Here is a 19,254-nt window from a genome sequence, read left to right as displayed (position 1 = left end):
TACGAAAAAGTAATTAAAACTAAAAGCTAAAGCTTAAGATGTGTTTTTTCTTTCTACAGGTTATCTTAAGGGTTTTTCCATTGTTTTAATTTTATTTTTAGTATAACATTATAATACCATTCATATTTTTACTTTTTGTATTTAAAGAAGAAACCAATCCAATGTATAGTTGACATTTGAGGCTTGATACTATAGAAAAGCAATAAAAGGTTTTCAGTTAGTGTTTTCAGCTTGTTTATTTTCATATAAAAATATTGCATGCAGTTGCTTCAAAAAATAATATAAACATCATTCAGTGTAAATTATGATAATCATAATTAATAATCGCAATTACAATTTCAAGGGAATAATCAACAATTATGATTTTTGACATAATCATGCAGCCCTATTGAACCGTGTCCTTTTCTTTTTTAAATTTACACCAGGTTCTAAAGTCTACGGCCGCTACCATGCCACTATTTGGTAAACCTCACAAGAACCCCACAGAAATTGTGAAGACCCTGAGGGACAACCTCTCCATCCTGGTCAAGCAGGACAAGAAGACAGAGAAGGTATGAGTTTGAGAGCAGTCCCTGGGGGTATTACAAGTGAATTACACTTGCAGATAATACTTGTTTCACTATTGAAATTATATCAGGTAACAGTGCAAACATGGCAACAAAAAAAAAAAAGTGTGCTGAGCACTATTGGTGAGGAGAAAATGCCATCTTGCAGGCTGGTTCTGATTGCTTGCTTTTTAAAGGATGCAGCAGATTGCTGCAATCTGGTATACTTTACAGGGACTGTACAGCATCAGTCTATTACTTTAATAAGCTTAATTTACTTCAAATTAGGCATGTTTACGCTGAAAAGAATGACAAGAGTTTAGCACAGTGCTGTTCCAGTGCATTTAGCGCCTACTTAAGATGGATTACAGGTGTTTTTACACTGAAATACATTGCACAAATGTGGCACAAAGGTTTAGTGAATTTGTTTACCCCTCTGTGTTTACCTTGGTCCGACTATTTTTTTTCTCCCTTCTTTTTCCACTCTTGTCTCAGAATTTTATTCAATTAAATTCCAGCATTAATCCCAGTTGTTCCAGAAACTCTCAGTTGATTGCATAATGAATTTGGCTATTGAGTGATGATGCTCAAGTTTCCTAGATCTCTCTACAGCTTTACCCTAAGACACATTATAGCTCTTTTCAATCACAACATCAGGGTTATCCTCTAAATCAGGCTGTTTTCCACTGCTGTTTTTTCCCAGTGTGGTTTTGCATTTTTCATTTGCTTTTTCAGAGAAACAGGCCTGGCCCCAGGCAAATCAGTGTTTTAAACCAGTGCAGAAAATCAGATGGAGAATTTGATTCAGCAGTGGACATGAATAATCTTATACTATAGTAGAATGTGCTCAGAATGTGGATATGCATTTTGTATGACTTCAGTTGTGCTTCACCACACTTGTTTTTTTTTTTTAAAGGGGTCATATGATGCGATTTCAATTTTTCCTTTCTCTTTGAAGTGTTACAAGCTCCTGTGGATCGCCGGATCGGCTTTCACCGTGGACGAAGCGGAGTCCAGCCCGGGGTCGTCACATTTGACCGCTCCTTCGTCAAATCCACCGGCTGCGCCGTTCTCAAGCCCGCCCTCCGTTCCTCACTCTAGCCCGCAGTGTGTGACGCTGTGTATTTCGTTCCTTCCAAAAGAGAACTAGAAATCAGTGGTTAAGTTGTATTTACAAAAGGGGCATAGAGGAGAAACAATAATGTACAGTATGTGGAAAATAATGTGGTTTTTTTTACCTTAAACCGCATAAACACATTTCATTACACCAAATACACAAAATAATGTTCTTTTTAGCAACATCATATGACCCCTTTAATTATCTGCTGTTTAGGGCAGAGTGGGACGGAAATGTCTGTGAATGACCTTTGGCAGTTTTGTGAGCAGTGCCCACCAGACTAACGTGGACATGCAGTCTGAAACTGAGATTAGCATCTGAGAAAATAAGACATTTAATCAGAACTCCTCTTTTGATGACTTAGATAAATGATCACTGATGTTTGTTTGGTATTTTTCTTGTTGAATGGCAGTTGGTTATGTTAGTTATTTTAATGTCATTGATATACTGTTTGTTAATATATAGTTTGTTAATATTTTTAATTTGATTGTATTTTAACATTTTCAGTTTTCACTTTGTTAATTTTTTTTTTTTTTTTGTCTTTTAAAAAAAATATATCTCTGTGTAGTTTATTTATTAGTTTTATTTAGGTCTAGTTATTTTAGTACTTCAAATTAAACTAAATGAAAATGTGAAATGTTACTTTAGCACCTAACGAGATAAAATAATTTGACTTATTGATTATTTTGTATTTTTTGAGTTTTGTATTTTTATTGTAGTTAATGTTTATATTATTTCAAGTAAATAATTTTTTTAATGGTTTTATTTTTAACTATAACAGAAGATTGACACTGGCTCTCAGCTATGCAGTTAAGCTAAAAGCTAACAAAAGTAACCAAGCATATTCTTTAGTCTTCCACCTTCGATATTTCCACCTATATGAAGCCAGACCTAGGTATATCATAGGTATAAAATCCCATTTGGAGAACTTGGACATTAATATGGACATCATAACATTGACACATCTGTGCCCTATATTGCCTTGGAATATTAAAAAAACAACTATTATGATGCACCTGCCTCAGTATAAAAAAAAAAAAGCTAAGTTATTCGAATGATTATCAGCAGGAATTCTTGAATATAAGGTGCAGCTTGCTTACCATCTCATGTACCAGTGTACACAGATGGATCAAAGACAGATGGACATGTATCTGCTGCAGTAGCGATTGATTCCAAACGTTTTGGCAAGAGTATCCCTGGACAAAGCTCAGTTTTGACAGCTGAAGCTTATGCTTTACTTTTAGCTCTATAACAAATAGAAAAGGAACAACAACGTCATTTTTTAATTTGCACAGATTCTATGTCCTGCATACAAGCACTTCAGCATCCTACAATTGTTAGCATACTAGAAAAAGTAGATTCTTTGAAGAAACAAAATTTTAACATTATTTTTTTGTTGGATACCTGGCCATATGGGATTGGTTGGCAATGAACAGGCAGATAAAGTGGCTTCAGTTGGAAATAACAATGTAATATCCCAGTATCTGATGTAAAATCTATATTGAATCTGTGCATTAATAATAAATGGCGAATGGAATGAATGCATACAACAAACTATATGAGGTGAATCCAGTAGTAAATGAAAAAAGTTATTACTGTTTTGAAAATACATATGACCAGGTTGATGTCGAATTGGACATTCATGACTCACTCATATTTAGTGAAAGGGGAAAAGAAAAATGTTTGTGACTTTAATAGAATGTCCAATTTTTAACATTTTTACTCAGAAAAGAATTTTAGTATGTTTATAAACTGAAAGATTCTATATGATTTTTATCAGTACTATTGTTGTTACTTGTATGTTATGTGCAGCATTAATGCCATATGCTCTGAACACACACGTGTGGAAATGTATTGAGTTATCACCATGTTTTGTAGTGATTAAAGTGATTTTTGTGTGTTTAACAGGCTTCAGAGGAGGCGTCGAAATGTCTGGTGGCGATGAAGGAGATCCTGTACGGCACTAACGACAAGGAGCCACACACAGAAACGGTGGCACAACTGGCCCAAGAGCTCTACAACAGCGGCCTGCTCATCTCACTGGTGGAAAACCTGCAGGTCATCGATTTTGAGGCGAGGATACTGCTTGTTCTCTTTTATTTATGATTGTAATAATTGGTATAATAACATTGTCTATGTGTGTTCACAGGGTAAAAAGGACGTTTGTCAGATCTTCAACAACATCCTGCGCAGGCAGATCGGGACCCGCAGCCCAACGGTGGAATATTTCTGCTCTCATCAGGAAGTTCTTTTCATCTTACTCAAAGGGTGAGAGATGATGGGTATTTTTGAAACGTAGCACATAATCATGTTGCTGGATCTAAAATCGAGATCAGAATTTCAAGCATGGAATAGATCCAAAATCATGAAGTTCTGTTTTCCTGAACATGGCTTCTGTTAAACATTAACGTGACATTTCTGCTGTGGTGCTGTGGCAGGTATGAGACCCCTCAGGTGGCATTGAATTGTGGGATTATGCTGCGTGAGTGCATCCGGCATGAACCTCTCGCCAAAATCGTCCTCCACTCTGAACACTTTAAAGATTTCTTCGGCTACGTGGAGATGTCCACAGGTAAATTGCTTTTTTTTTTTTTTTTTTTGCGCAGGACCTGCTCACAAGACACAAGGTTCTGGTGGCGGAATTTTTAGAACAGAACTATGATGCGGTAATATATACATTTTTTGGGGTTGTTTATTTTTATCATGGAATTCTGGAAAACTGACATTTTTAAATGGTTGTCACTGATCTTGCAGGTTTTTGATAACTATGAGAAACTGCTTCACTCTGAGAACTACGTGACCAAGAGACAGTCTTTGAAGGTGTGTGTTGTAACATCTGATTTTTGTCTTCTGGAGCCTGTCCTGTCATTAACATCACGTGTTTGTGTGTTATGTGACAGCTGCTGAGTGAACTGCTCCTGGACAGACACAATTTCACAGTCATGACACGGTACATCAGTAAACCAGAGAACCTGAAGCTCATGATGAACCTCCTGAGAGACAAGAGCCCCAACATTCAGTTTGAGGCTTTCCATGTCTTTAAGGTACACCTGACTTTTTCAGAAATTGTGGAACTTTTTTTTGACTACTTCACCTTGCATGAAAAACAGAGTCACACTGTCAAGCTCCAAAACGATAAAAGTACTATAAAAGTATCAAAATTGTGGTTTATATGGCTTTTGGATTATATTTTCAAATCTTATAAAGACCATATGTGACCTTGGACCACAAAACCAGTCATAATGGTCAATTTTTTGAAATTGAGATTTATATATCATCTGAAAGCTGAATAAATAAGCTTTCCATTGATGTATGGTTTGTTAGGATAGGACAATATTTAGCAGAGATTTGAACTGAACTCTGGCAGAACTATTTGACAATCTGGAATCTGAGGGTGAAAATCAAAATACTGAGAAAATCGCCTTTAAAGTTGTCCATATGAAGTTCTTAGCAATGCATATTACTAATCAAAAATTAAGTTTTGATATATTTACAGTAGGAAATTTACAAAATATCTTCATGGAACATGATCTTTGCTTAATATCCTAATGATTTTTGGCATAAAAGAAAAATCGATTTTTTTTTTTACCCATACAATGTATTTTTGGCTATTGCTACAAATATACCCCAGTGACTTGAGACTGGTTTTGTGGTCCAGGGTCACATATGATAGCACTGCATGAGAAACAGACTGAAATATAAGGAAATAAAAAATTAACATACTGAGGAAAACAATCTCTTAACTTCTGTTTCCTTTTTTTTTGTGCATTTCCTCAGGTGTTTGTAGCCAATCCAAATAAAACACAGCCCATCGTAGACATTCTATTGAAGAACCAAACGAAACTCATCGACTTCCTTAGCAACTTTCAGAAGGATCGCACGGACGACGAGCAGTTTAACGATGAAAAGACGTACCTCGTCAAACAAATACGAGACCTAAAGAAGCCAGCCTCCTAAACTTTAGCTACTGCAGTATTAGGAAAAAAATGTAAAAAACATATTAACAATAATAATTCTATTTAAAATCTTGAAAAATTTATTTTCTTAGTTCTGAGGCTTACAAAAGAAGGTTCCTGATCTTTGCTGTTCTCTGTTCTTATTTGCTTTTCATTTTCCTTTTATGTTTTATTTTATAGCGAACTCTCGTGCCATGATAGGATGTTTTAAAAGTAGCAATCAGCCAGTTTGCGTTACAGGAAAAACCGTCTTAAGAACATCAAGACACCTTGCGGATGAGGAAGTACAGGTAAACTTTCATTTTCCCGAGGCTGGACATTCTACGTTTTCCGTGGCATCAACAGCGCCACAACACGGCAGTTTTGCTCTGCTAGAAGAGATTGTGTTATTTGGATATTGCTGGAAAAGAGGTGAAATTCCCAAAAGATTAATTATGAGCTGTTGATTTTCTCTTGATGACTTGGTAACTGCACTAATCTTCATTCTTGCATTCCTCCTTTGTCAACGTTTCATGGCTTTTCTCTGGCATCAGCATCCGCTTTTATTTCATTAGCCCGTGCTTTATTCAGAACACTACAAACCTGATGATTTCCTCCCTGTTCGCTTTATTCTGTTTGTATTTTATAAGAATTATTTAGAAGGATGAATTCACTTATCAGTATTTTAATTGTTTATCTGAGCTGAAACAGAAGAGCATCTGTGGGTCTTCGTGTACATTCTGAGTTGCTGCCAGGCCGTTTTTCTGATCAGAAAGCATCACTATTTTGTTTTGCATATTTTTATTTGATGTTTACCTATGTTTAAAACAGACAAAAGCTGATTTTACTCTTAAGGCGGTTGCCATTTTAGAAGAATCTTGCTAAATCAACTTTGGCATTAAGTGAACCGTGTATATTCCAACTCGTAGATCAGTGAGGTATAGCTATAGTGCTGTGGTATTACTATTGTTTGCTCTATACTATAGTAACATTAGTGCTATAGTATTTGTTAACTTTAGTACATCATACTAAAGTACTTATACTGTAGTGCAGCTGTAGTATAATATTCATTTCTATACTATAGTATACCTTTTACTGCAGTATGTATTTTGTGCTATAACCCATCATTCATCTGTTTATGCTGATTTTGACAGAAGTAGATTGTTGCATAGCTGAAAAACAAGATGAAATGAGGACACAAATGTACAAACAGGTGCCTTTTGTTCGAGTTGTTAATTTACTCTTTTGCTCTTTTATTTGTGAAGACATTTTGGAAGGGGGAGCTTAATTTATTTTTTTTGTTTGTTTTTAATATGTTCTCATTGAGCATATTTAGCTTGATTAAGCAATGAACCTCTTTAACTCACTATATGAGTTATGCTGTTGAAGAAAATCCATTAAATTTCATTCTTTTTTCCCTCTACAGTTGATTGATTGTTTTATTACGATCGTCTTTAGGATTATAGGATGAAATATGCTTTGGTGGTTTACACCATCACTCACAGTGTGAAGCAAATCCATTTATACTCCAAGGCAACTATTTTCAAATTATTTTCATGAAGCCAAATTTATTAAATATATTTGTCAGCAGGTACATTGAAGTTGCCAAACCATGTTTTCAAAATTAATTTAAATTTTTCCTACTACATATTCAGGTGTAGTTTCCATATGAAATTCAACCAACTGAAGCGGTTTTTTTTTTTCAAAGAAAAAAAAAACATTGGGCATCGTATATACTGTACACTGTAAATTTAGAACTAATCTAAATGGTAATATATTTTGTGTGAACATGTAATGGACAGTTCTGCTTATCCCTTCAATTTTATACATTTAAAAACTGTTGTGTGCAATTTTAAAACCTTTCAACCCAAATCCCATTTCTAAAATGCATATAATTAAACTTTTAATAGGATGTACTGGTAAACTGATAAACAAAGCATAAAACATTTTCCCTCTTTTATGCTGTATTGTAATGATAAGGTAATGTTGATTCGAATCATGCTGCATGAGTATGGCAGGTTAAATAAAGTTCTTCACCAGGAACTGAAAGAGTCACATTTGAACATCATCTGTTGCTGTCATAATGGCAGGAGAGCAGCTTTCAAAATGACTTCTATGATCTCAGTCTCTTATTGCACTGAAAATGAGTTTCCTCTGCTTTTCGTTTCATGTAGCCATCTGCAAAAAAAATAAAATAATAATTCATAACGGGTGTACAGGGGTAGATGGCATGAAATACTTTTTGGGATGTTGTCCTGCAGTGTCACATGCTGTATTCCATCTAATTATATTATTCTTGCAGCTTTTATGAACTAAGACTTGAATATTTGAACATATAGTAAGTATATTTTAATATAATTTTAAAATTTCATTTGTCATTGCCTAGTACAGGACCATTTAAATCCAAGTATTACATTCAATGAGCTACTGAAGGAAAAATGGAGACAACATGGTGACCAGTCACAGTGACCTTACATTTTATACTTTCACTTATACATTTTAACCTAAAAAAACATAAATACCCACAAATCTGAACTACAACACTAATTAAAGACTTTACTAATGAAAAAAAGATTTTTGGTACTAATAAACAATGGGTTCAGAAAGGTAGATGCTTTTCCCCATCCAGTTACTGAGAAACTTTGATAATTTTTTTTTTTTATCGAGACAAAAACACTTACTTGCTGTGGGCGGAGCATCTTGTTCTGACATATGTCTAGCAGAAGATTTCTGTTGCCACTGAAAAAAATATTTTTTGAGTACATTTTCAAGTAAAGTTTATTTCTATAATATATATTATATATTTATATATATTAGTTTCATTTTTTTTAATCATAAATGTAAAAAAAACTGTTGTAATAAAGTATTTTCATTTAAGTTCATAATTTATCATCATCATAATTTAATGATTTACGGTGCACTTACAATGAATTTCTGGACGCCGTTGAGTTTGTCGAACCCGAGGTAGGAAATGTCGTGTTTGGCTTTGTTGCTGTCCAGGTCTGTGGTGTAGATCTGCTTTATTCCAGCGCAGCCTATCAGAGGAACACACTCATCACATGGGCATTTGGTCACAAACATCACTGTGTTCTCCTCCTCTTTTATCTCTGCGCTCCTGCAGATTTGAGGGAAACAAAAGGAGAAGGCGGGAAGCAGAATGAATTCATTTATTTGAACATTCGAATGGCCTGATATTCAGAGTTCTTTACAAACACAGTCAGTGCATATAAAATATTGCACATCTCCAGCGTGAACTGATGATCAGCTGTTGTTGTTGCCAAGTGTTGTTCTGACAGTTCCTTCCCATGAGTCTCACCTGAATGTGAGTGCGTTCTGCTCCGCATGGAGGATGTATCTGTACTTCCTGTATTGTATCTCCTCTTGCTTGTGATCCATCTGAGGATACTCTGCGTACTGTGAGCCCACTGGGTAGGCATTGTATCCACAGCCCACTAAGTAAAGCTGACCTGTGCCATCACATTGTGACTAGAGGTAGTTTAAGGAGAAAATAAGAGAGGTGTTTATTTAAAATACATTTATAAATTCATAAAGTAATTTGTTTTTCAAAAACTCAAAACTCATTTAATTGAGTTTTTGGCTCACCTGTTTGCCCTCAGCCCAAATAACTGCACCAACTCCCACTTTAGGATCCTCTACATAAAGACACAGCACACAAAAACTGAAAACATTTGAACTGCATCCTCAATTTAACTTGGCACCCTGACATCACCCTTCAGGAAATGATATAATTTTGGCAGGAAAACAACAGTATTAGCAATGGACTAGTTGGGCTGTGTCACTTTATAACATTCCATACTGTTAGATAAAGTACTCAGAATGATATTATCAAGATATCAAAATATGGATCTCAGATCTCAGAATTTGGCATCATTTACGAGACAATATTGACAGATTTTCCGGCTTTAAGAGTTTTCACCATTATACGGTAGGAGGCGCTATTACGCATCAATTAAAAAATTGCTAGCGGTGAAAAAGTTAAAAATATTCATATCAGCTTTCACCCTCAGGTAAGCTAATCATCAATCCCTCACTGAGCAATGACTAACTTTAGCACTTTATTTCCAACCTGTTGGTAATTGTGTAGCTATTTTGTAAATTCTCAAGTCGTATTTAAGTTTATGTCACAAAGTTTACGTTTACGTCACAAATTCAACCTACAAATGGCTTGAAGTTGGCATGAAATGAAAACTGACTTTATCTATTTAATAAATGCATCTTATTGATCTTACTGTCAACTATTCATCCATGTATGTTTTTTTTTTTTTTTTTTTTACATTTTTTAAGCTCACAATTTAATCAAAAAGTCTAAACTTTCCATTGAAACAACACTTCTCTCTGGTGATATAAGCTAGACTTCTTCAATCATTCAAGCTGCTTAAATCCCGTCCTGTCTTACAGTTGACTGCAAGCTTGCATTCAGATCTGCCTCCATCCAATCAACACCTGATGGACAGAAAAGAAGTCCTGCTCTACATTTCTTTTTTTCTTTTGTCAATGACACTCCGGTGGTTACGTACATAACCTCGGTTCCATGAGATAAGGGAACGAGCGTTGCATTACACGCTATGGGGTAAAATCTGAGCACCATTTTGTCAGAATCTTTTGACTGATAGCGACAGTCATTGACTCGCGTGCAGCCTTATAGCATGCCAGCTTACGCAACACTCGTTCCCTTATCTCAGGGAACTGAGGTTATATAAGTAACCGAGATGTTCCCTTTCGAATGGTCTCTCCCGTTCCGTTACACGCTATGGGAAATGCATCCAATAGTGCCGTGCTATAAGCAAGTGCAGAATGAAGCCACTCTGTGAACCCAGCCCTGGAGCGCCCGTACTGTGGGCTCCTGTAAGCATGAGCTAATAACGAGACCCAAATTATAAGCAGACAGAATCCGTACCTGCAGGGCAGGCACCTCCAAATTATAAAACCTGGTGAGGGTAGATGGTGATGACAAGGCGGCAGCCGCAAAGATATCACCAATAGACACCCCGCTGAAATAAGCCCAGAAGGAGGCCATTCCTCTGGTGGAGTGGGCCCTCACCCCTATAGGAGGGCCTGTTAAAGCATATGCCAAGGCTATAGCATTTACAGTGACCTCAGAAGCACACAAAGAGCTGCTCTGAGTGCCGAAACGGGCCAGAGCACTCAACTTACACTCTAAGGTTGATGATACACAGGGCAACTTTTTGAGCAATGTTGCTGGGCAACTTTGGCCAATGTTGCAGTCAACGGGCAACCAGGTGAGACACAGGGCCCACAACCGATCTAAAGTATCCAGATAGCAATTTGTTACACATCCTCAATAAGATAAGTGCCCAACCAACATTGCTCAAAAAAAGTTGCCCAGAAAAATTGCTCAAAAAGTTGCTCCATGTATCATCAGCCTAAGAATGGATTGGGACCCTGCTCTTCCTCAGAATTGGGAAGAGCTAGAAAGGTGATGACTTGTGCTCTGAACAAAGTGGAGAGCACTTTAGGCACGTAGCCGTGTCTTGGTTCGAGGACAATTTTACAGTTGTTAGGCCTAAACTCAAGGTATGAAGCACTGACTGACAGTGCTTGCAGGTCACGCACTCGCTTGACCATCGCTGAAGCCAGAAGGAGGGCGGTCTTAAGCGTCAGGGGCCACAAATCAGCTGACTGTAGTGGCTCGAAGGGAGGGCACAGTAGGGCCCTGAGGACTATAGTTAAGTCTCAGGTCGGCACAGAATGAGGACGAGGCAGATTCAATCTCCGAGCTCCCCTCAGAAACTTAACGACAAGGTTGATTCCGCCGACTGACTGGCCAGCCACGACCGCATGATTCGCTGCGATGGCTGTCACATATACTTTGAGCATGGAAGTGGTGTGCCCCTTGTCCAGCAGCTCTTGTAGAAAGGTTAGCACGTAGGACACATCACAAGAGAATGGCTCCTCGTTCCATGCTGCACACCAGTCAGAAAAGACATGACCATTTAAGAGCATAGAGACGTCTCGTAGACAGGCCTCTAGCCTCCAAAATGGTATAAGTTACACATGTGGGGAGTTGTTAAGACTCCCGTCGAGGGGCCAACCATGAATGCTCCACAGCTCTGACCAACCTGTGAATACTGTGGGCTCCTGTAAGCATGAGCTAATAACGAGACCCAAATTATAAGCAGACAGAATCCGTACCTGCAGGGCAGGCACCTCCAAATTATAAAACCTGGTGAGGGTAGATGGTGATGACAAGGCGGCAGCCGCAAAGATATCACCAATAGACACCCCGCTGAAATAAGCCCAGAAGGAGGCCATTCCTCTGGTGGAGTGGGCCCTCACCCCTATAGGAGGGCCTGTTAAAGCATATGCCAAGGCTATAGCATTTACAGTGACCTCAGAAGCACACAAAGAGCTGCTCTGAGTGCCGAAACGGGCCAGAGCACTCAACTTACACTCTAAGGTTGATGATACACAGGGCAACTTTTTGAGCAATGTTGCTGGGCAACTTTGGCCAATGTTGCAGTCAACGGGCAACCAGGTGAGACACAGGGCCCACAACCGATCTAAAGTATCCAGATAGCAATTTGTTACACATCCTCAATAAGATAAGTGCCCAAGCAACATTGCTCAAAAAAAGTTGCCCAGAAAAATTGCTCAAAAAGTTGCTCCATGTATCATCAGCCTAAGAATGGATTGGGACCCTGCTCTTCCTCAGAATTGGGAAGAGCTAGAAAGGTGATGACTTGTGCTCTGAACAAAGTGGAGAGCACTTTAGGCACGTAGCCGTGTCTTGGTTCGAGGACAATTTTACAGTTGTTAGGCCTAAACTCAAGGTATGAAGCACTGACTGACAGTGCTTGCAGGTCACGCACTCGCTTGACCATCGCTGAAGCCAGAAGGAGGGCGGTCTTAAGCGTCAGGGGCCACAAATCAGCTGACTGTAGTGGCTCGAAGGGAGGGCACAGTAGGGCCCTGAGGACTATAGTTAAGTCTCAGGTCGGCACAGAATGAGGACGAGGCAGATTCAATCTCCGAGCTCCCCTCAGAAACTTAACGACAAGGTTGATTCCGCCGACTGACTGGCCAGCCACGACCGCATGATTCGCTGCGATGGCTGTCACATATACTTTGAGCATGGAAGTGGTGTGCCCCTTGTCCAGCAGCTCTTGTAGAAAGGTTAGCACGTAGGACACATCACAAGAGAATGGCTCCTCGTTCCATGCTGCACACCAGTCAGAAAAGACATGACCATTTAAGAGCATAGAGACGTCTCGTAGACAGGCCTCTAGCCTCCAAAATGGTATAAGTTACACATGTGGGGAGTTGTTAAGACTCCCGTCGAGGGGCCAACCATGAATGCTCCACAGCTCTGACCAACCTGTGAAGGGAGCATGACCTGAGACCGCCTTGGTGATTTATAAAGGCTACCAGCATCAGATGCCTGAGCTCGAGAATGGGCCTGAGCCCACCATCTTTCTTGGGAACAAGGAAGTAACGGCTGTAAAAGCCCAACTTGCTGTTCACTAGAGGAACAATTTCCACGGCTCCTTTTGCAAGCAGTGTTTGCACTTCAGACTGGAGACAGTGAGCATCGTTGTCCCGTACCGTACCTCTGAAGTGAGGTGGCCTGCGAGTGAACTGGAACAAGTACGGGTTTTTTTAACCCAACTTGACACATCCGAGATGGCTTTCCAGGCCTGGAGCCAGACAGCAAGTGGTCTGAGTTTTTCGAGTGACAGTTTGCTGCACGGGGGCGGGGAACTGACATTGGTGGTACTGAGAAGAGGAGAAATTCTCTTTTGAGTATGTGGGTCTGCTGTCACAATGGTATATTGCTTGGGTGCGCACTGAATGAGAAAGGCAGGCCCAGCCTGAATGGAGCTTAAATCGCTCAGAGTTAAGCGGAGGGATAGAGAGCGAGCATGAGACTTCTTTGAGGGAGTTCCGGCCTCGGTGAGAACTCATCCTCTCATCTTCCTCTCTGTGTTGGGATCAGGATGGCTTCTGAGTCTCAGAGCCTAGAGCCAAGTCAGTTGCTTTCAGCAGCTCTCTAAAGGCATCAGAATTCTCGTCCATGGTGCGGAGAAGTTTGGCCTGAAACACTTGGAGCACCGCCATCGAGTGAAGCGCTGAACCAGCCTGGCCAGCCACTGAATAAGCCCCGTTTGCTAGGGCTGAGGTAGTCCTGCAGGGCTTAGATGGGTGCTCTGCATGGGCGACCGCCTCTTCGAGAGGGAGGAGCTTGCCATAACCTTGTTCTTCAGCGCAGTCAACAGCAGTGAGAGCGGCAGAAGCGGAGGGATTAACACGCACAGAGTAGGGGGCACACCATGTCCTGGTGAGCTCTTTGTGAACTTCTGGGAAGAACGGGGTGGGCCACTGGTGGGAGGATTGTTGACAGCGTCCCTTCAGGTACCACTCATCTAAAAGGCCGCAGCGGGCTCTTCCAGAGCCAACCAGGCTAGGCCGAGATCCTCCACAGCCTTGGTGAGAACACGGATCAGCTCGCTGTCCACACTAGGCCGTGTTGTTTGTGTCGGAGGGAGGGTGTCAAGATCTTCGCCGGAACATGCCCACTCCTCTGCATCTGAAGCTGTCAATAACATCAAGTCATCTGCGACAACTTCCTCCTCAGACCCGCCGAAGCAAATCAAGCCGCTTGCTGCCAATAAGGGGTGCTGAGACTCATGTGTGAAGCACACAGGCGAGTCGAGGCATTGTGGGGAGAGTGAAGCACATGGGACCTGTGCCAGCGCGAGTTTACTCTATGTTTGAGCCCCGCTGCTTCTTCCTCCTAGGCTCTATGGAGGGAAGAAATGGGAGAGCAGGCCGGGGAGGACCACCTTCATAGAAGAAGGTGATCCACGAGCGGAGAAGGATGAGACTCGTGCTCTCGCAGTGAGAGCAATCCGTCCCGGTGAGCACAGCCTCTGCATGGGTGCTGCCCAAACAGGTGACGCACTCCCCATACCCATCTGCGTCATGCAGGGGGTCCCTGCAAGAGCCACACTCACGATGCAACATTTGTAACAACTTCGCTGAGAAATTTGCTCAGAAATTTGCTCTAATAGATGCCGGATGGCCGCAGGGGAAAGCATCTAGCGAACTTCCGCTGCCAGGGCTTCTTTTCACGGCAGCGAACAGCAGGCTGAGCTTCTTGCTTCAGCTTCTGCTGCTTCTTCAGAGTCCAGCAAGAAGATTGCTGAAGGAGAAAAATTCTGACGAAATGGTATTCAGAGCCGACTTATATAGCAATCAGCTCCACCCCTTTTGATGGGTTGAAGTGCCATTGGTTCGTGCAGTTACACAACGTGAACAAATCAGGCTTCAGTATCAGTGTAAACAGGAGTTTACCCCCATAACATGTAATGCAACGGGAGAGACCGTTTTACTAAGATGTACATCATAATATAGAAAACAAGATCTGTTGTTCCTTCTGTTACCTTGTGATTTTAATTTACCTTTAACTAAATCAGACCTGATGCTTCTGATTTCTGCCAACTGTTTAACATTTTTAGGGACACTAGATTCATGTGGTCACTTTCTGCCATCATATTTAGATTCTTGATTTTTGTATTTTTGATATCAGCTGAACATTTTGATGTCAATTAATCAAAAAAGTGAAAAATTCAACAGAATTCACCTGTTCTACATGCCAGTAATCGGGCCTGTATGATACAGTGTCGCACCACATCCTGAGGTAAAGCTGGAGAACCCATCCCTAAAGGCTCTCTCATGAAGAAACCATAATTTTCTTCTAGAACTGGAACACTTGCTGCGGCAGATGCCAGAATCGTAATGAGATTCCTCATATGCTGCCTTAAGTTACTAAAATTTGGTTCCGCACAAAAGTTCTCCAGTCCCATCTTGTTTAGCACATACTTATGCTGTTCCTCGTCATTTATAAAGAACTTTTTTAATAAATCATCCAAGTTGTTCCACCATTCCCTTCTAAAGAGATCCTTAACATTGAGAGTAGGATTGTCCGCAGCAATCTTCCCAAGGAAGTCACAGTTTTGAGACCTTTCGTCCACAAACTGCTGCATGGTGCAGGCCAGAGGCTGCAGGAGCACACAGATGTGGGGTCTGCTGTTAGACTTCAGTCTCTCTGCAGCTGTTGCATCTAAGATGGCTTCCTGGTGACTGGAGTCAGTATGATCATGTCTACCTGACAGCAAACTGATCTCAGCATCACCAGGCCAGTATGATATCCTGCTCACACCAGCTGAATAAAGAAGAGGAGAGAGAGGGTAGCAACAAGGGGTAAGATAGGCAGTCAAATATAAATGTTAAAAATGTATAAAATAAATTAAATATAAGATTATTTTAAATGTAATATTATATGCATAACTTTTTTTTAATTATTTGAAATATAGTTATACAGTGCAGGTATGATCTTACCATTGATGAGCATCTTGAGGCAGGTTGAACAGGGTTTTCTGGAGAAGTAAAGATCACATCCCTTCAGTCTGGGGCCATGTTTGACCACAGCCACCTGTCCTGCATGTAACTGCGCACTGGAACAATGCAGACCCAGAACCATGCGCTCATGGACCACTACAAGACCAGTGTCCCCAGCCTGGATGCAAATATGATACCTTTAATTATTTATATATCCATACAGCCTATGAGTCAAAGGATGTAGCAGCCTTTCCAGTTCATACACACTACAAGTTCATTAGAATCTCATTTAGAGCACACAAGTCATTATACGTACAACAGGGACTCATGTGGGAAACTGTTTTCTCCATAAATAAATAAAAATCAGACATTTTACACTGGTAGATACTATTTGTAATGTTTTTTTTCTTAATATCATCTCATTTGCATTTAAGCTCAATGTCTTTGAAACACACAGGATTGCTTTAGAGGAAATTAAAATATGCCTACAGCATCATTCTCTTGTTGCTGTGGTTCTTTCTTTGGGAAAAGTTCCATCCAAAGACTCAACAATGTGAAGAGGTTGGCTTTGGACAGTCGAGGTCCATGACCTGAAACAAAAAAATAGGACAATTGTGAACAGACTACTGAAAAGAAGAAAACATTTGCTTAACTGCTAAAAATCACATTTTCAGTGTTATGAAAGGGACGTGCAAAGCAATAAAGATAAACCGATTACTGATTAGACCATGGTGTTTAATGTGTTCGATTTTTAACTTGGCTCAAATCAAAGCTATAAATACATTTTTCAATTCTTAATTTTTAAAATCTTGTTTGTTTGTTTTTTCACTTTTTGACATAAGTACTAAAGTAATAATAAAACATACACAATGATTATTTTATAGTATTATTATTAATTTTACTATTATTATTAATAGTAGCAATCATGCCATTATATTTATGAAAAAAGGAAAGAAAAAGACTGAGATTAAGGTTAAGATTTAGTGGAAAATTTATAGATCAAGGTTAAGATTTAGTGGGAAAAATTATAATTTTATCTATAATAGGTTATAATAATATTTCTAAAAATGTATTATAATTGTAATTAATTATTATTATTAAAAATTTGAAATATTCTCTATGCTTTTCTTATTGATTTAGTTTATTGGGGTGATTTTTTTTTGTCATTTCGTCAAAATAAAATCGGTTCTGCATATCGGGATTCGGTTATTGCAACACTTAAAATAATCTGCATTATATCTATTGTACAAAAGCAATATTGATCAGTCTCTATAAGGAAATGGTTAGTATAAAATCTGATCAGATTTCTAATTAGAACATAATACCTCTTAAAATATAGTTGCTGACAGACAGACATAAAATAAGAATATAAATAAAATGTATAAATGACTGCTAATAAATGTTTTAATGACAAAAAAATAAAGAGCATCTTGAATGAAAAACTGAAACGGCTCTGAAGAAAAGAAGCGCCTTTGGCAAAACACTGTAAAGTTGGGCCATCCACTGGAGTCTGTTTACCATAAGGAGACACTGACAGGATAATCTAACCTTGTACATCCGTCTGTACTCCGGTATCCCTCACATTGCGCACTTCCTCGCCGTTTGGAATTGATCGGTTTCCCTCGAAATCCCGGTGAGACCGCCGACTGTCGGATGCTGCCATTCAACCGCGCTCAACATTGACCTGTCATCGACTAACAGCTCAGAACAACAACAGCCCGTCCACCTTCATGCAGTCCTCTTCCTATTTGCGCTGACGTCACCAGTAGGCGGGTCATCTGTTCTTAAAGGCTCGCCTGTTTCTATTCCCTAGAAATCTGATTTATAGCATACAGTACAAATATTATTTACACAGCATACCAAAAGTATGTGGAGACCCAAACACCACACCCAGAACTGCCCAATGGATATAGAACTTAACAACCATTGCATTAACAGTTGGTCTTCTCTAGCAGCTTGCAACCTTCTACAAGATACTGGACCATGGATGCAGGGATTTGCTCTCATTCAGTCAAAAGAACCTCAGTGATGCTGGAGATGGTCTGACTCACCAAAATCTTCAGTGGGGTTCAGATCTGGGCAGGCCAGTCAAATTCTTCCACACAGACTCATTAATCTTTGACTGATGCCATATATAGCTGCTCGCATCTCAGCATGTCTAACAGACAGTTCTTGTTGGATGACCTCACCTTCAACTCAACCTGGCTAAGACAGAACTGCTTGTGGTTTCAACAAACCCATCACTTTATCAAAATGTCACCATCCAGTTAGGGTCATCAACCATAACTCCTTCAAAGACAGCTAGAAACCTTGGAGTTGGGATTGATGATAAGCTGAATTTCTCAGACCACATTGCTAAAACTGCCTGGTCCTGCAGATTTGCTTTATACAACATTAGGAAGATCAGGCCCTTTCTTTCAGAACATGCAACACAACTCCTTGTTCAAGCTCTTGTTCTGTCCAGGCTGGACTATTGCAATGCTCTCTTGGCAGGTCTTCCAGCCACTTCTATCAAACCTCTACAATTAATCCAAAATGCCGCTGCAAGATTAATCTTTAATGAGCCGAAAAGAACGCATGTCACACCTCTGTTCATCAATTTGCACTGGCTACCAGTAGCTGCTCGCATTAAATTCAAGGCATTAATGTTTGCTTACAAAACCGCCACTGACTCTGCACCCATTTACCTAAATTCTTTACTTCAGAGTTATGTGCCCTCTAGAAGCTTGCATTCTGCAAGTGAACAACGCATTATTATCTCAAAGAGGCACAAAATCACTTTCACAGACTTTTTCACTAAATGTTCCCTCCTGGTGGAATGATCTGCCCAAATCAATCCGAGCAGCTGAGTCCTTAACCATCTTCAAGAAACGACTAAAAACACATCTGTTCCACCTTTATTTGACCCTCTAACTCTAGCACTTTCTATTCTATTTTATCTATATTTAGCTTTTATTTTTTATTTAAAAAAAAACAAAAAACAAAAACTAGTTTTCTATTTTTTCTATTCTACTTGTTTTTCTTTCTTTGTGTGTGTATAATATATATATACAGTGGGTACGGAAAGTATTCAGACAAATATATGAGTGTCACAGCAAAGGGTCTGAATACTTAGGACCATGTGATATTTCAGTTTTTCTTTTTTAATAAATCTGCAAAAATGTCAACAATTCTGTGTTTTTCTGTCAATATGGGGTGCTGTGTGTACATTAATGAGGAAAAAAAATTAACTTAAATTATTTTAGCAAATGGCTGCAATATAACAAAGAGTGAAAAA

The 19,254-nt window shown here is 39.5% G+C and overlaps 2 protein-coding genes across 2 annotated transcripts; one reads left to right on the top strand and one right to left on the bottom strand.

Annotated features, from left to right (window-relative positions):
• Nucleotides 1–401: 401 nt before the first annotated feature.
• Nucleotides 402–7,020, top strand: LOC107692130 (calcium binding protein 39-like). The gene is given in 8 exon segments (XM_016491049.1): nt 402–551; nt 3,571–3,735; nt 3,812–3,930; nt 4,101–4,234; nt 4,237–4,328; nt 4,417–4,482; nt 4,563–4,706; nt 5,440–7,020. Coding segments are annotated over 8 exon segments (1,002 nt in total). The 5' UTR covers nt 402–449; the 3' UTR covers nt 5,620–7,020.
• LOC107692129 (cytidine and dCMP deaminase domain-containing protein 1-like) lies at nt 6,743–17,714 on the bottom strand. Its single transcript, XM_016491048.1, has 9 exons — nt 17,526–17,714; nt 16,467–16,567; nt 15,978–16,155; nt 15,220–15,801; nt 9,201–9,250; nt 8,914–9,083; nt 8,523–8,712; nt 8,279–8,336; nt 6,743–7,775 (listed from the first exon to the last, which is right to left on the bottom strand). The coding sequence occupies exons 1-9, from the start codon at nt 17,638–17,640 to the stop codon at nt 7,711–7,713; spliced, it is 1,509 nt and encodes a 502-aa protein (XP_016346534.1). The 5' UTR covers nt 17,641–17,714; the 3' UTR covers nt 6,743–7,710.
• Between the last annotated feature and the right edge of the window lie 1,540 nt (nt 17,715–19,254).

The sequence above is a fragment of the Sinocyclocheilus anshuiensis genome, unplaced genomic scaffold (assembly GCF_001515605.1).
Source record: "Sinocyclocheilus anshuiensis isolate Anshui unplaced genomic scaffold, SAMN03320099.WGS_v1.1 scaffold322, whole genome shotgun sequence".
Taxonomy (NCBI): Eukaryota; Metazoa; Chordata; class Actinopteri; order Cypriniformes; family Cyprinidae; genus Sinocyclocheilus; species Sinocyclocheilus anshuiensis.
The sequence above is the reverse complement of the archived record's forward strand: the minus strand, read 5'-3'. Positions and strand labels throughout refer to the sequence as shown.

Excerpts from the sequence above, each read along its gene's own strand:
- LOC107692129 (XM_016491048.1), bottom strand. The coding sequence starts at position 17,640 with ATGGCAGCATCCGACAGTCGGCGGTCTCACCGGGATTTCGAGGGAAAC. Across the intron at positions 9,251-15,219 it reads ATTACTGGCATGTAGAACAG|AGGATCCTAAAGTGGGAGTT; the intron begins GTGAATTCTGTT and ends GTCTTTATGTAG. Across the intron at positions 8,337-8,522 it reads ACGGCGTCCAGAAATTCATT|TGGCAACAGAAATCTTCTGC; the intron begins GTAAGTGCACCG and ends TATTTTTTTCAG.